The sequence below is a fragment of the Falco rusticolus genome, chromosome 1 (genome assembly GCF_015220075.1).
Source record: "Falco rusticolus isolate bFalRus1 chromosome 1, bFalRus1.pri, whole genome shotgun sequence".
Taxonomy (NCBI): domain Eukaryota; kingdom Metazoa; phylum Chordata; class Aves; order Falconiformes; family Falconidae; genus Falco; species Falco rusticolus.
In genome coordinates, this window is record NC_051187.1 from 109,294,868 (window position 1) to 109,311,638 (window position 16,771).

Here is a 16,771-nt window from a genome sequence, read left to right on the forward strand (position 1 = left end):
AAAATGGGTTAAGACTGGCAGTGTACCAGAATTTGTTATCAGCAGTTTTTTCTTCACAGGCAGTGCTTCATTTCACAACTACACTGTGATTTCTGGAGTATTTAATACTAAATTGTGTCAAATTTTATGCATAAATAACTATGAAAAGCAGTTTTGAAACTGAAAGATTGAATATTCATGAGAAATACAGTCAGTCGTATATTTGACTGCAAAATCTACTGTTTGCCATTTTCCAGCAGTCAAGGAGTACAGGTTGTTTGATAGTTTCTGTTTACAGAACTAAATGATCCGTTCAGCTGACTGACACAACTTCTGTAGCAAAATACAGCTGCCTTACATGGTCATGGAAAATTCACAAGCAGAAAAATAGGGAATGCCCTTGAGTAAGTGTGGAGTGGAGTGCTTAGCTAGTCTGCAGCTCTCTTCCACTCGTGTAATCCATTTGGATTCACTGAAATTGCTCAGGTGAAACTCAGAAAAGAATCCATCTCTGTTTTTAAACCCCAGTTGTGGGTGAACGCTTTTCAGTGCCCAAAATCCCCATGATCTTTACTGATCCTTGAAATTTTAGTATTTCTCTTACCATTTTTGGTGTATGCACGTGACGCAGTTAATCATGAGCTAAAGCTTTTTTTTTTAAAAAAAAAAAAAGAAGTCATACAGAACTTCTTTTCAAGGTTGGCAGCAGTAGTTCTGCTCACAGAGAAACTGTTATCATTGTTACCATGAAGCTTGGCTATACTTGTGCCTCAAGCAAGGAGAAAATGGCAACATGGTTTGTTGTGTTGCCTCAGGAGCAGTTTGGAAAGCTGGCTGTACATGTGAGCTGACTCTTGTTCCATGTGTTCTTCTCAGAATTTTATGAGGGAAACTGTTACTCTTTTATCACCCCTGCATAAACGATCCAAAGGAGTTAGCAAGGTGCCTTAGTCCTATGGCGAGCTGTGAAAGTGGTAGTTATATGTGTATTTTCATTTCATTTTGTTTAACAGCTGAACGCATTTCGGGCAGACAAGGATGAATGTGCCTTTAAATTCTGTAGTTGGGAACGCTTGGGGAGACAAGCAGAGAGATCTAAGGTTAGCATGATGTCAGCTTCTCTTAGCATAAATCACAGATGGGCATACAGTCTGTCACCTGCGGACACTTATTCCACAACTGCAACCATGTTATGCAGGTCACAGAGGTCAGGGGATAGGTTTTTTATGCACAGTTTTACAGTTCATTTTGAACGTATTTAATAATGCTAATGTTCGTAGGCTGCTTCCTAGGCTAGGTACGTGATCATCGTGCATCCAGCTGCACACGTTACAAAGACAGAAGTGTACCATGACAGAAGATTCTGGAAGCCTAGAAACAGTCCTGGAGTAGTACAAGTAGATACTGCAATGGTGAGGAGATGTCCACGAGGGAAACGGTAATAATTGTCCAACGGCAAGATCACAATCCTGTGCTGCAGGATCTGGGTTATCCACTGAGCACTGATTTGCTTGCTGCTGTGTAAGCAAAGATGCTCAGCAAGTGAATGAAGTGCCAGCTAGGAAAAAAATTGAAAATTTTGGTGAAGGTATCATCATAGACACACATCCAGAGCTACACAACCAATGCTGCTATCTCCTAACATCCATATGACAGGTGGTAATCTTTTGAAGTAATTTCATTTATGTGCTATACATTATTTTTATTGTCACCACATGTTTTATTATAGCGCATAAACAGCAACTGCTATTCTTAAAGTTGCGAAATATTTTCTAATACAGTCTAATTTTTACAAAGGCTACATTCTTCTCAAAGCATTCACCTTGCACAGAAAATGCTCTACACTTGTCTTGTCCGATGCTAGCATTTTCGATTTCTTTGTGTGTTTTTTATAAACTGTGTTGACATCAGTACGTAAATTACGGAACTGTGGAAGAAACATGCACCTGACGCTGGTGTGTCCCACAGTGAAGTTGGTTAGTTTGGTTTTTATTAACAGATTTATTTTTTAAAAAAGGTCCAATTTAAAAAAAGATGAAAATGCGTTGAGCTATCAGCTTTACAGTTGGTGCTACAGTTTGGTGTTGGGGAGGGAAATACAGAGCTGCTCACAGTAACTATTCTAATTTTGACAGGTTAGGAGGGTCAAAAATTTGTACTTGAAGCAATGCAGTTCGTTTTCATTGGTGGAACATGCACATTGAAGGAGAAAGCTATTAGGTGGTTTCCTTAAGGTTTTGACATTTAAAAGATTTGAGCTTAACGTGCTTGTCTGTCAGTTATGAAGGAAGAGCTCCATGTCCTTTTTGTTTCCATTGTGCCTACCTTAATAAAAGCAATGTGACATATCCTACTCCTAACCATCTCCAGAAGAAAGACAGTGAGCCAGAAAGAGCAAATCCTGCTCCAGTGCAGTAAAGCTAGCGTAGATGTGCTGCTTGATAGGTGAAGAAAATGGAGTCCAGCATGCTGGGCAGAGAAGCATGATTCCGCACCATCACCACCACAAGACACACACTCTCATTCTCTCTCTCTCTCTTTCTCTCTCACACACACACACACTTTTCCAGGAAAAGAAACAGGAACAATTACAGTAAGTTATTGCTAAAGGTTAAACAGCTGAGCACTGACAAGTTTCTGACTAGCAGGGAAGAATGCACAGGCTTAACTACACATGCGTCATAGTATGTTGTTATTTGTGTTGCCATAAACTAAAATATCCTACTGCAAACAGTATCTCCTCCTGCAAAACCTTGCTGTTAAACAGGAGAAAATACAATCCTACGCTCAGAAAGAGTATGATCTGCACTGACTTAACGTGAGAAGGAAAATTTAAAATTATTGCCATTTTGAGGCTAGCTAGCTTAAGTACAAAGGCAATAATTTGTTGTCTAAATTTCAGTTTTTAATCACAAACTATTAATTTGTGCAACTATAGAAATGCTTTTAACATTTTCTGATTGAGACACTGAAGTATCCTAAGTTTTTTCCTTACAGCCAAGCTTCATTTCCTTATTTGTTTGAATACTTGCAGAAATGTAATTTAACTGAGGTCTGCAGGCCAACTGAAGGAACAAAATGGTGGTAATTCACACTTCTGCAATGCATTGCATCAATGCACACATTGCATCGATGGGAACAGAAACAAAAGTTATGGTAAACTTCCAGCATGAACCTCTAAATAAACTACTTCGCTGTGAAGTCTGATTTTTCCAATAGAAATACTTCCTTGTGCATTCAAAATATAATTTTCCCATTAGAAATGTTGTGCATTTGCTTTAGAAAAATACATCTCTGAACGTGCATTTCAGATTCTGGGTATTTTCCAAGTAAATAACCAAGTATTTATAAAGCAAAGGAGAACAATCCCTAGGACAGTGTTAGAGTGCAAAGAGAAGAGGCGATTGGGAATCTTGAAGCAACCTGAGGATTCTCTCCATGATAAATCTTCATTCAAACTGTATATATTTTAGAACTATATTCTTAAAGAAGTTTCTTTGCTGTAACTTTGTGTAGCCATCTTAACGTTAGTAAAAATGCCACTAACAACACAAGGTTGTTAGTGCCAGGGACAAACCAGTAAATCTAGGCTAAATCCCTTCTTCTCTCTTAAGTCATACAGATGCTTTTGTGTATAGTTGACACATTTTCCTTGATTCTTTTTGAGGCAAGGGACACCTGAGGTGATTTAAATAGCTTTAAAGCAGACATTTCATCATCTTCCAGAGTTTTGGGTTGTAACTCTTTCCAGTTTACAGTCTGTCCAACATTTGCTTCATTTCAAGGGGAAAGCCAGTGTCTTCTATTAGCAGAAGGTTTTCTTTAAGTTTTTTTCACTCAAATACAGGTTAATCTTTTCTGGCCTTGGAAATTTCTGTCAGTGACTTGGTCGTTGACTCATAGTACCATTTTTTCAGTGGTTTGCAAGTAACACCTACAGCCACACTCAACTTGTTGGTTAACGTAACCCACGGTAGGGTTTGGTTCACATTAGGACTGTCTATAGTAACATTTGTTTCCTGCAGAACTGCTGGAGTTAATTCTGTTAGCTAGAGAAAGCCTCTTCTCTTTGCTTCCATAAGTAGACCTCAGATCTTTTTTCAAAACCTTTTTTTTTTATCTTGTACCGTGACAGGTACAACCTCTCATCATCAGCTGCACCACAGATGCATTACAGCCAGTGACTGTATAAAACAGAACGATGAAAGCGAGCCAGACCAGTATTCAGCAAGAATGTTACTACGTTTTTGCACACTTCCATGTGTTGGACCTCAGAATATAATCCAGTGCTAGTAAGGCCTAGGTAAGCGGAGAAACAGTATCAGACAGAAAATGTATGTGTCCATCTGACTGAAAAATGGTCTGTCTCCACCTGCTCTTGCTGGGCATGGTTTTGCTATTGTATTATTAGGACAACAAAAAAGGTCTCGAGTGCTTCACCATGCATATTTGTGTGTGTGTGTGTGTGTAGAGACATAGACCAAATGAATATATTTCATGTAAGGGTTCTGGCAGTATTTGAGCAACGTAAGTCAGAATTAATTCCGTGAAGAGGCACTATTGTCCATTCAGATCATTCAGTTACTCAAAACCAGTTCCTGAAGTTGCTGTGATGGAAGCCTGACATTTTTGGCCCTTGGTGTAAGCCAGGGCTGTAAAACCTCCAGTGCTGTCCTCCTGCAACTCGAGGCTAGTCAAGGAGTGGAACATGGTGGCTCTGCCAGCTCCACTGGCTTTGGATGTCATCTTTGCACTGATGACTCATGAAGCTTCTTCCATCTTCAAATCTTCCAGTCATGGGTGGTAGCCTGCTTGTCTGTTGTCTCTTAGTGAAAACCTTTCCGTCAGCTCAGCAGAAATGTTCGCAGCAGGCACTGGCTGCTTGTCTGAGGATTCTCCTTCTCCCCTCTCCATCACCGTTGACCCTGGCTTCCACCATGTAGGTCCTATTCTGGGATCTTTTTTTCATTCCTTTTCCCTTATCACACACATCCAGAGCGTCTTACTGTACCTTCCTTCTCAACATGCCCAAGTCCCTCCACATTCTGTAATCCCAAGGATACCTCTGGTTTTGGCCTTCATTAAATGCCTGAGAGATGGTGAACCTGCTTTGTACAAACATAAGCCTCTGATGTCCGCTTTGACACAAGTCCTGTACTTGGCCCTCCTTGTTTACCAAACACCCTTCGCTTAATCTGCACAGGTAGTGCTTTTATAGCTTGGCTTGCTCACCCATTTAGCTTCTCCTGGCACAACTAACAGCACCTTCATTTCTGTATTCTCTGTTCTTCTCTGCAAAGCATTCACACACTCTGTATTTTCAAGCTCCTCAGAAAGAACCGCTTGTGGAATAGTTCAGCCAGCAAACAGTGAGGTGTGTTAACTTGAACACGAGTTTAAAATGTCAGAACAGTTTATTTTCTAATAAAATGTTTAATGAAATATTCAGGCTACTCTTTCAGCAGCTATAGTCTTGGATAACTTTACTGTTGTTGCAATTCTTTAGTTTTCTGTTGAGAAAAAGATATTTTTCATGGACAACACCAGACTGATACAATCTATGACGTGTGTAAGGGGTTGTTCTACATAAATCTTTGATTTAGTTTGAAATACGAAGGTTACTCAGAAAAATCTTTAGAGATTACTGCTATTTTTAGCAACCTTGCTCAGCTGAAATTAAAGCCATTCAAAACACTGTTTCAGCATCCTTAAAGCCTATGTTTAAATTATTTTCATTCCTTTATGCACTTTTGAGTAGTAAACCTACATATTTAAAATTAATTATTTGATTTTCGTTCAAATAAGATGGTTCAGGTGAACCCAAAGTAAGTCTGTCTTGAATTTTCAAGGTATGTGAAAAAACTTAAGTTTCCATTTCCCTAATATAAAACACTTTTTAGAAAATCTGAAATTGCTACTGCACCAAAGAGCTGGGGTTTTGCCTTTTTTTTTTTTTTTTTTTTTTTTTTCTTGTTATCTTCTTTCTGTTGACCTGATTTTTTCTCTTCTAGACTGTCAGGAACTGTCTTAAGTCTTTGTGAAACTCCTCCATACTTATGACACTCATGACAATGATAAATTAAAAGAATAATTAAAAAAAAAAGCTCTGTGCTGAAATGCTTTGATTATTTGTTTGTCTTTTAACAGCTTTTTATTTCTGGTATGTTCTTAACAAAACTCTGTTCATCACATTTCTTAGCATCATTGTACCCATGGCTGCATGTACACGTCCTTTTAATCTTTTTTATGTTGTTATCAGATTCTTCACACAGTGTAGAGATGGTATTGATTTTATAGACACTTGCCTCGTTTTTTTTTTTAAGTGAGGCTTGCTCTGAACATGGCTGGAAGAGCTACATAACACCTGTTAGATGCCCTATTGTTATCTCAAGAACACTACAAAAAAATCAACACCAAAACAAAAAAGCAGCTCAGTACAAATTGCCTGTAATACAGTTTGGTTTTAAGCATGAGAGCCGGTTTCTTATTAGTCAGTAACAGTGTAGCGATGCAGCCATCACGTTTGAAGTTCAAGAAGAGGAACATCTGTCTATACCTAAGGCATCATTTGTCTATAGAAAATAAGTCCTGGTGCATTCTTAAAAAATCTAGCAAATTACTTTTGAGGGGTTGCTGTTTGCATGGTTTTAGCAGCACCAATAAAGTTATTGGAGAGAGTAAACATAGAAGCGCGAAGCAGATGAGTGGAAGGTGACTTCTGTGCCGTGCAGAACTCCCTTGAGCCAGCTGGGTCTTGCCCTCCACAGACTGAGAAGAGCGGGCAGGCGAACACCTCGCTCTTTTCCTGCTGCGCCCATGTACTCAAGTTGACAAAGAGGCAGTTACCCACATGTAAAAAAGGGTGTGCAGGTCATTGGATTGCAACAGTAACAAGAGTTGACCCAAAGAGGGGAAGCTGTGTATTTTCCCATAGTGGTTTTAGAGTTGCACAATGCCCTTAAGTAAGTACAGTTGCGAGAGGGAGTTTTGTCCTTTGCAGGCTATAGGGCCTGCAGGCATAATGATGAAAAAAGTGACTGTAAAGGTGTTGTGAAGGGAGTTATACACCTCTGAGGATTCCCAGAGAACAGTCAAACAGAAATGTCAGGAGACTTACACTGGGCTTTGCGGTTTGTTTTCCTTAATTCCTGATGTTCAGATATTGATCAGTGGAATAAAGTCATTGAGCAGCTGGGAACACCCTGTCCAGAATTCATGAAGAAGCTGCAGCCGACAGTACGGAACTACGTTGAGAACAGACCCAAGTACGCGGGCCTCACTTTCCCCAAACTTTTCCCAGACTCTCTCTTCCCAGCTGACTCGGAACACAACAAACTCAAAGGTATGTCTGACAAAGGGACACGGTTCACATATCAACAGCTACAATGCAATGAAATTTTTTTTCAATTTTTCTTTTCTCTAGTTGTGCTTTTTTTAATGCAGTTGCAGAGACAAATGACTGCACGGGTTTTGTTCAGCTGAGAGGCAGCTTTTGGAAAGGTTTTTTGAGAGCATGGTGCTTGGGCAGTCAAGGGAATGTACCTTATCACCGATGCGTGGTGTTCTGCGTGATGTTTCTGTACCATGGGGAGCTGAGGTGTTCCATTACTCTCATTCTTAAACTTGTAACGCAAAGGAACAGTAGGGTCTCGGTGTGAAAAACAGCGGTTCAGCCAGATGCCTGCCTCATAGCTCTACTGTTACTAGACAATAGAAAGATATTAGCAACATCAGCCAAGATAGTCTTGATGTAGCTGAGGTTTAATATGTGCTGTGGGTGGAACTCTTGAAAAATGCTGCGGGTTGGTTTGGATATGTGAAGTAGAGCGCTAACTTAATTACAGTGTGACTAGATATACCCCTGTGGGTTTATTTTTTATATGATTTTAATCATATATTGAAGTCTTGTTTTACTTGAACAGGGCACTGACCTTCACTTGGAAAGAGTGATTAGTGTGTTTAGTAGAGAATGGATTTCTTGTCACAGCTCTGGAACCCCTGCAAACGCGTCCTGTGTATCAGTTCTGCACCACTGAAGTACTTGGGGCCGCTTACTGCAGTGGCATGTGATGGGTTTCAGTTGCTTGCAATTTGCATGTCATTACATCAGCCAGAATACTCCTCCAATTAACAGCTGTTTCATAGCAAGGCTGCTGTCTTGGCTCTGGGAGCAGTGAAAGGTCTGAGCAGATGCTTTTGGATACATGGGATTTTATGCTCCTACTACAATAAAATTGAATAATGGAATTTTCTTGGATATGGAGCTAACGAATAGAAATGACTGTCAAACAGTGCTGTTGTCTTTTGGATACAGGAAGCACATGTGTTTGAGCATAATGAATGCCAGTTTTTAAGATACTGTCATAAAAAAAGAAACAGTGCCTTAAAATAATTCTGCTTGTTGCATCATTGTATCATCCCATGCCCTGCCTAAATACTTTACTATAATGTAATGTTAATGATTGAATTAGATATTTGTTTTACTTCCTCATGTCTGATGAGATACCCAATAATATCTTTGCACTTACATCTCTTTACATTTTTTTCTTTCATTTTCTTTTTTATTTACACAGGAAATAATTTTGGGCATGAAGGAGCTTAGAACACTACATTGATAGTAATACTAGAAATACGTGTTGGTGTTGTGCGTTTTTGTTTTTTTTTTTTACATGGGCTTAGATGTTATTGTATTTGTTAGAAACTTTAAACAGTAAAACTGATTTGGGTAATAGAAGGATGAGTTTGTGGCCTGATAGGCACAATGGGCTATATTATCAGGTAAAATAAATCAACGTTGCGACATAAAACTCAGTGTATATATAAGGCTGTACCTTTTCATAGTGGAGGATGATGTGTCCCACTGATTTAAACTTTGTTATGTGGGATAAACAAGACTGAAGCAGTTCCAAGGCACTTCCTTACCATTACGTGTTGATCCGAGGCTACAGATTTGACATCATTACTTCTGATGGGATGCCCCAAAATAAGCCGGTACCTATGCCTGACTGAACTATTCAGTATCTCCCAGCAGTCTAGGAGAAAAAGTTTAACATACAGAAAAGTTTGGATGTTTTTCTGAGTAACTGTAAGAGTACCTCTGAGTTCCAGGCTTTGATTCAGTAATGCCATGATTTCCGACTTCATTACATGAGCTTTGGTTTTTTTCTGATCCTGGCAAGAATACAGATACCTCAAGCACATTTTTCCTGCATATATTGTTCTGTCCTCTACATGGAATTTGCACACAGCATGTAAAAACCATTGAAGCTTGTCGGGGACCTAAGGCATGCAGTCCTGATGTTGGCACCTTCCTAATGAATCCAATCTAAAGCGATTACTGAAGAACTCTTGCTATTACAAAGCCAGGGGCAGAAGTATATGCATATGGTCTCTAAAAGGAGTGTGTCATTGTTACTTTCCTACACCAATTAACCCTCCTCTGGAGGCAGTGATTTTTTTTGTACTAATACTCGTGTTTGTCTGATTTCATTGTTCTAGCCAGCCAAGCCAGGGACCTTTTATCAAAGATGCTAGTCATTGATCCGGCCAAGCGAATATCAGTAGATGAAGCCTTACAGCATCCGTACATTAATGTCTGGTACGACCCAGCAGAAGTGGAGGCGGTAAGTGAGGCATGATTCCTTACTTCAGGCTGCTAAATGCCAGTATGATTCATAGATCCCTACTGTTTTACAGCAGTTTGATAATGAGCATGCTATAAAGAACCAATGTTGTGACTGTGGTGGTCTTTGGATTTACAAGAAATGAGATCTGTAGGGACAGAATATATCGTTTTGGTAGATTCACTGACAATAGATGGCAGAAGCACAAACACTTCAAGCATATGAAGCCATTTTCTGTTTTCTTCTAGACAACATGAAGAAAGGGGGTTGAACCCAGTAGCTCACCTGGTTTTTCTAGCTGTATAAGTCAGTCTGGCAAAAGATGCTGTCTGTCTTTCTAAACCTTTCCTTGTGGAGAGCAGCAAAGATTGCTTCCTATGTTTGTGTTCGAGGGTATACGTGGAGAGGAAGAGAAATAAACAAACAGTACAAAATCCTGAAGCTGGGATTCAGAAAAATCTTAGCAGGACATAAATCATTCCTTAAAATGAAGCAATAGCTCATGCATTTTCCTGGGCCATGGTTCAATGGTCAGTATCATGTACACTGTTTGTAAACAGACATGGAATTTTTCTTCCAGTCCTGCAATGCTCTAGACACCTCTCCGTATGCCTTGATGAGGCTGGTGTTAACAGGAATAAGTAGGAACAAGTGTAATCTGTAGGCACTTCGGTGACATGGTATAATAGGTACAGGTATAAATTCAGAGGTGTTCTTTGTAATGCTGTGTTTGAAATGTATGAAAACAGAGGTCGGTATTTGAACAGGTTTAGAAATGTTACTTAACCACAATAGGAAACTAAGATCCTGAACCTCACAAAATGAAATCACTGCTGTTTAGCAATACGCTTCAATTCAGTCTGTGTTCTTGAAAGTGCCATAAAATACAAAATAAATGGAATGCTCAAAAACTCATAAAATTTCATGCAATAGGATTTTTGCAAATTACGTTACTTAGGAGTGCTTTACAGAAGATGGTTCTGCTATCTAGGAAGCCTTTGGTATTTGTGTCCTGTTTAGTTTTCTTCAAGAAAAAGGTTTATCAGTCTGAAGTGTGAACATTTGATACCCTGCAGTATTTTATCCCCTGGCATGTACAGTTGAGTTCCACATCCCTCTTGAAGATCTCGTTCCATTGTCAGATACTTCTGTTGTATTTCCGTGCATTTCTTAACTCCATTTTATGGAACGACTCAGATGTCAGAACTCAGATTTGGGTCCCTGTTTAGACGTGCTTTGCCTGTGAGTTTAGCTTGGAGAGCCATTTCTGATGCAGAACAGGAAGGAAATTTGGTACAGTGGATATTTTGATGTAATATTTTTCCCAGTTTCCAAAGGTATGTTCTTAGTTATATTTCAGATCGTGGCAGAGGTTGAATTTTTGTGGTAATGTGATTGCCCTTTTAGAAGGAAAAACTTGCCACACACACCTAGAAATAGAGCTGATACTGAACTTCGTATCACTGTCCTCTTATGCAGGCAGGGATCAGGGGTACATCTATGGCTGAAGAGACAGTGGTTTGACTTCTCATTGTACCGTAGAGTCCTCACGTGATCTAAAACAAACTATACCCTTTCTCTGGATCATGACTGTAAAACATGAATAATTATTTGTTTTGCCAGAGCCAGGACAGCTGAGCCCATCCAGCCAAGGGATATTCCATACCATGGAATGTCATGCTCAGTATGTAAACTCAGGGGAGTCAACTGGGGCTGCCAATTGCTGCTGGGGGACTGGCTGGGCATCAGTCATCAACTGGGGAGCAATTGGATTGTGCATCACTTGTTTCATGTTTTTTTCTTTGGATTTTATTCCTCTCTCCCACTCTCTCTCTCTTTCATTACAATTGTTGTTGTTATTATTAGTATTCTTATTATATTTTATTTCAATTATTAAATTGTTTTTATCCCAACCCGCCAGTTTTACCTTTTTCCCCGATTAGTTGCCAGCTGGGGTTAAACCACCACATCATTGTATTTTATCAGAGTGCTAGGAATTCTAGAAAAAGCCCATCTTCACTGAACATGCAGTATTTTTCCACCTCCATTTTCAGAGGGAATGTTAAACTGGGGGACTTTCTTTTTGCATTTAACAGATTATTAAATTCTAAATTCCCATCTGTTCATGCTGACACACCTTCAGTGACTAACTGTTAAACATTTACTAATTATTTTCTGGAGAAAGCTTAGCTGGATTTTCTTTGCCTCTTGACTCAGCTGTTGAAGTGCAGTCAGTCTGTGTTTTTCATTAGCGTTGCCTCGATGATGGAATAAGTTTCTCAAACAGATTTACGGGAGATTGGTGGCTTTCTGTTCTTTCTCAAATCTGTCCTGAGGTTCTGGTACTGCTAGTAACTGGCAGTGCCTCCACAAGGAGTAGTTGTTGGTACACTGGAGAGAAAGTTTTACTTGGTCATCTGTGTTAAACTTGACAATTCTGGCTGAAAGCTTGATGTCTGATTGGCTATTAGTTCTTTACGAAACAGCAAGGTACCTGTATGTGATAAACTTGTTTGCTGGTAACAGGAGTGATTTAGTGCTTGAAAGCATGACGTAACTTGTTCCCTCTTGGGAAAAGCGGTGTTGGTAGGCACCATAGGCTGTGTCCCCTCAGACATGGACTAGGGGAACCTGGTGTAATATCCAGAACACCTTTTGGAGTATCTTCTAACACTGCATTGACATCCAATTCTTAAATGATTACAGTTTTGTCCAGTAGTTTGTATTAGACTGTAAGCCCCAAGCTCTGCATCATGCTAACTCCCTTGTTCTACTTCTGTGATACTTGTCGCAATTTTGTAGTTTTAAGGGTATGGGATAAAGAATGGAATTAGCATCACACGAATCCTTGCATCTCTCAAGTACTTCACTGAAATACCTGCTTTGTTACAGTTGCAGAAGAGTTAGGATCAAATGCAGTGAACATTTCCTAATGCCATGCGTTGAGCACCTCATGGGCAATGGGAAAATGAATGTCATCTTACGTAGCCACCTTTGTGGCAGGGCTGGGAGTTGTGACTCATCTAAAAACATCCAGCAGATGAGCTCTTTGAGAGGTGGGTACTTCTGCTGAGTCATTTAATAACCTCACGCTCCAAATTTGTCTATACTGAACTGCAGAAGTTACAATAGGGTACAATTGCATAGAGAAGTTGTACTTGAATGACATGTAAAAACCTAAAAATGGTTTGCTGGCTCATTAACATTAAGTTTTGTAAAAATACCTCAGGGATATTGGTACAAAGAGCAGATTGCAGTCTCATTCTTCCAGACTGTGTACATCTTCAGTTTCCCATTCCAGTTTGAATGGAACAAGTAATTTTTCCCTGTCTTGGTAAGCTATTTTATTAATGTGTGCTGTGAAAGAATTGCACCAGCACATTTAATCAGCGACTTTTCTAATGGATCTCTGGATCTAGCCCACTGAATTTTGGAAGGTGGAAACGGAATTTACTGGCCCTCAGTTCTGCAGCTGAACCTGTTTCTAGATGTAAAACAGAAGACAATTCTAGATCAAAGCGCTGTTGAAGTGCGCTGAAATCCTCGTGCTACTAATGTAGGTCCTTGTTGTCCACAAACTGTGCTGTAGGCATTTTTGTAAGTAGAGAAATGTGTACTGATCATTAACTGTTCCACTGAATGCAGTTAAGAGTTTGCCCCAGTGTGGTCTGAACTTTCAGTGCCGAGCTCTTAGCTGTGTTTGGGAGCCAGCTTTTATAAATGAAGAACAAAAGCAAATGAAAGACTACAGTCTAAATAGTTTTTTCAGGCCATTTAGTCCCATTTTTCCGTACAATTATTCACGTACAGATTTAGGATCTGTGTTCATGATTGGAATAGGTTGACAAAAGGTTTATGCAAATGCGTATCAGCCTAAGGCAAGTCTGCTACTATAAAGTTTCTGTTCTTAGTGTGTAATGTGTTACATGAAATTGTGTTCCCTGTCTGGAAGATTTGCAAGCCGAGGAAGAGATGGTGATATTTTCTCTTTCCATCATGGTTTTGCAAACTTGCGTAATAGTAAAGTGATAGAAAGGGATTATACTGATGTGGAGCACGTTCTTATTCAAACTAATGTCCTTTGCAACATTTGTTCAACTGTTCTCTGTCTCTTAAAGGTGTTGTCTCATATTTTGATTATCAGGAGACTGGGCTATTCTAACACTTTACTGTTTCATTTAGCTGACAAGCCAGTTAATGGATTTTGCATTTGTGCTGTCTGAGTATTCAGTTTTACTCTTGTTTTCTATTTTCTTTGCTTATTTCTTGTTGAAATTCAGAAGTGATATTTTTACTGTGTTGCTGATTTTTGAAACATTTGTCCCCTGGTATCTTTGCCACAAGGTGATCTTTTGTTAAAACAGGTTTTAGGTGGGTATTTGTGTGTTGTATTTCACTGGAAATGCCGCAGTTAGTCAGCATCAGATTTGGTCCTTTTTCTTCACCCTCTTCATGAGGTAATCATGAGTCATACTATTTTGCAATTGCTTTCTCCTGCATTTTAGAAACATACTGTTTTGGAGCCTATGATTTTTATTTTTTATAATTCTTCTACAATTGCATTTAATGAGTCTTCTCTTGTGTGAGAATCTGGCTTCTGCAACTGGTCTCATCCAAGGTGGATAAATTTCTTCTTCCAGTCTGAGAACAAAGCTTTAGAGACAGGAATTCAAGAAAAGACTGGTCATCTTTACTTGTCTGTGCTGTTTGTGTTCTGACCCGAGTTGAATTGCAGCACTCTCTGGGTGTGATGAACGGGCAGATCAGAACTTCTCTGTCAGGCGGAGGGATCAGGAGCCCTTTACAGAAGCTTAGTAGGTACTGCGGGGGTGTTCATCTTTTTTTCTCTTTCTTTACACAAAGACATACCTTGTATTTGGGAATGTACCTGTTAGATTTCAAGTCATAGGTCTGTTGATTCCTGGCAAAGGGAGAGGAAAAGCCATATACCAGATTTTACATTCTGTCTTCCTATATCACGGACAACAGTTGCTAACTGCACTTTTTGCTTTGCCTTCCCCAAGTGGGCCTTGTATCTTCTGAGATGAGCACTTCACCTCACTAGCTTGCAGCTTCAAGGATTTGCATCTGGTTTATGGGCTGGATGCCAAAAGGTACAATAGGAGCCTTAGCTATTGACTGCAAAGTGGGCATGCAAGGATGGAGTGGAGGGAGGAGTGGGAGAAAGGATGGACTAGCCTCTAGACACATGTTCTGCCACATCTTAAGGGAAAGTTTGCAGAGGACCAGCTGGCATCTTAATGAATTCTGCTTTAAGATATGCAGCATGATAAAGCTCTGTGAAGCAATCCTGCTTTTTCCTGCAAATGTGCAGGGCAGGGAACCTGACAAGGGTGTGATAGGAAAATGAGCGATGGAGATGCTTTTGTTCACTTGCATTGTGCTTAACTTCCCACTGTTTTTCCCAGTTGCCCCAAAGGGACTTACAAGCCTGCATTGTGTTGCATCTGCCCGTGTTCGCTGCACCCTCTCTCTTGTAGCACTTGATAAGCACTTTTCCATAGAGTAGTCTTCTTTCATCATGTGTCTAAATGTTTGGTAGTAAGGTGTTCGGGGGTTTTTTGAGTCCTCCTTCCATAGTGCGTAACACGAGGCAGGATCCCTTCCGCTGTCAGTAGCTCTGCACAGTAGGGATAACACAGAAATTAAGATACAGAGGTATTAAACAAGACAGTGTTTTCAACCAGTATAGCACAGGGGGGCGGGGAGCGGATTTAGTTAGCTGTCTAGTTATATTACTTCTTCTCTTCAGTAAACGGCTTCATCCAAAGCAGCTCGGCATCTGTTGTGTACGGTATTCATTTGGTGCAGAGGCCTAGAAGGACAATGAACTGTCAGTGTGTGCTGGAGTAGACCGTAAAAAGCACTGAAGACAGTTGAGGGAATAAGCAGAGAATTTGGTGTCAAAGTTTAACCTGGAGATAATGGGCCTTTGCGTCTGCCCAGATTTACAGCATTATGAATGTGAGGGGAACAGATAGAATAGCCCTGTCCAGTTGGAAAGCAGGCTAGTGAGAGTTACAGTCCCTTTTTATAAGTCTGTTAAAAGTTTATGGTTTTTGACAGGGTATATGGGGGCAATAAAGCTATTATGTCTCATTCTAACGGGCAAAGACTGTAACACGAGTGGGAAGGGGTAGGAATGCAATACTCTTTCCCCTGACGTGTAACAGCATTAAACTCTTCTGGTCAGCCTTAAATGCCATGTCGTGATCCCCTGATACAAAGAGGAAGATAGTGTTTTATTAGACGTGGTACTTGCCATTCACTAACAGCAGGAGGTTACACAAACAGCGTGGTGACTCTCCCACAAGACTTCTGCATAAAAACAAACCACATCCAAAGCCCTCAAATCGAAAGCTCTGAAAGAAGCATCCTATTCACATGTAGAAACAGGCCTTGCACAGTTTTTAAGCTTACCTGTGAAGTGAGTGGGTAAGCTAGATTTTCAGTTTAGAGGAAATCCTTATGTCTAACATACTAACCTAGTTAGCCAGCTGCTTTTGAGCTCACTCAGCTATGCTGCAGTATCTTTGATAATAAAGTCACAGTGTTAGGTTATCCAGCATTGCTCTGAAATTAATTTAAATAATTTAATAGTGAAATCAATTTAAATAGTGTTACAGTTAAGATAATTTCTGTATGCATGTTTTTAAGAAATATGAAAACATACAGATTATGTGTGTTTATGATTGTGTGGAATTGCCAGGTTTGTAGGAACTGTTGAAATCTGCTTTCAGTCTTCTAATTTATATGTAGGAAAACCAGAGTTCAAGGGGGAAAAGTATTATTTCCTAATTTTACACAATATTACACAGGAAACCTATTGTAAAATCAGAATAGGAACCTGTAGACCCTACTTCTCTGTTTTGTATTTCAGTTAAAGGTTCCTCCTTCCTATATGTTATACACAGAAACTGTCTTGGTTCCCCTTTTAAACAAATATTATGTTTATGACTCTCCTATTATGATATTTACTTTACCTACATAACAGCAGTTAGACTATTATCATGAATAAATGAGACACATGATACCTTTTCTCCTTCAAAGTGCTTGTTTTATTTCTTGGAAAGAAGATGCTTCCAAAATCTCTTGCTTCCACATGTAGGCTATCCTGTTTATTGTAAATTATCTCAAATATCTCCCTA

The 16,771-nt window shown here is 39.6% G+C and overlaps 1 protein-coding gene across 9 annotated transcripts in view; it reads left to right on the plus strand.

The window, feature by feature from the left end:
* The window catches only part of MAPK10 (mitogen-activated protein kinase 10), a 169,223-nt gene that overhangs the window by 133,320 nt on the left and 19,132 nt on the right, over positions 1–16,771 (plus strand). For all 9 annotated transcript variants that reach the window (XM_037395597.1, XM_037395556.1, XM_037395588.1 and 6 more), the window contains 2 exons: positions 7,139–7,321; positions 9,478–9,602. In XM_037395597.1, coding sequence (XP_037251494.1) covers positions 7,139–7,321; positions 9,478–9,602 — 308 coding nt within the window. The remainder of the gene's footprint in view (positions 1–7,138; positions 7,322–9,477; positions 9,603–16,771) is intronic.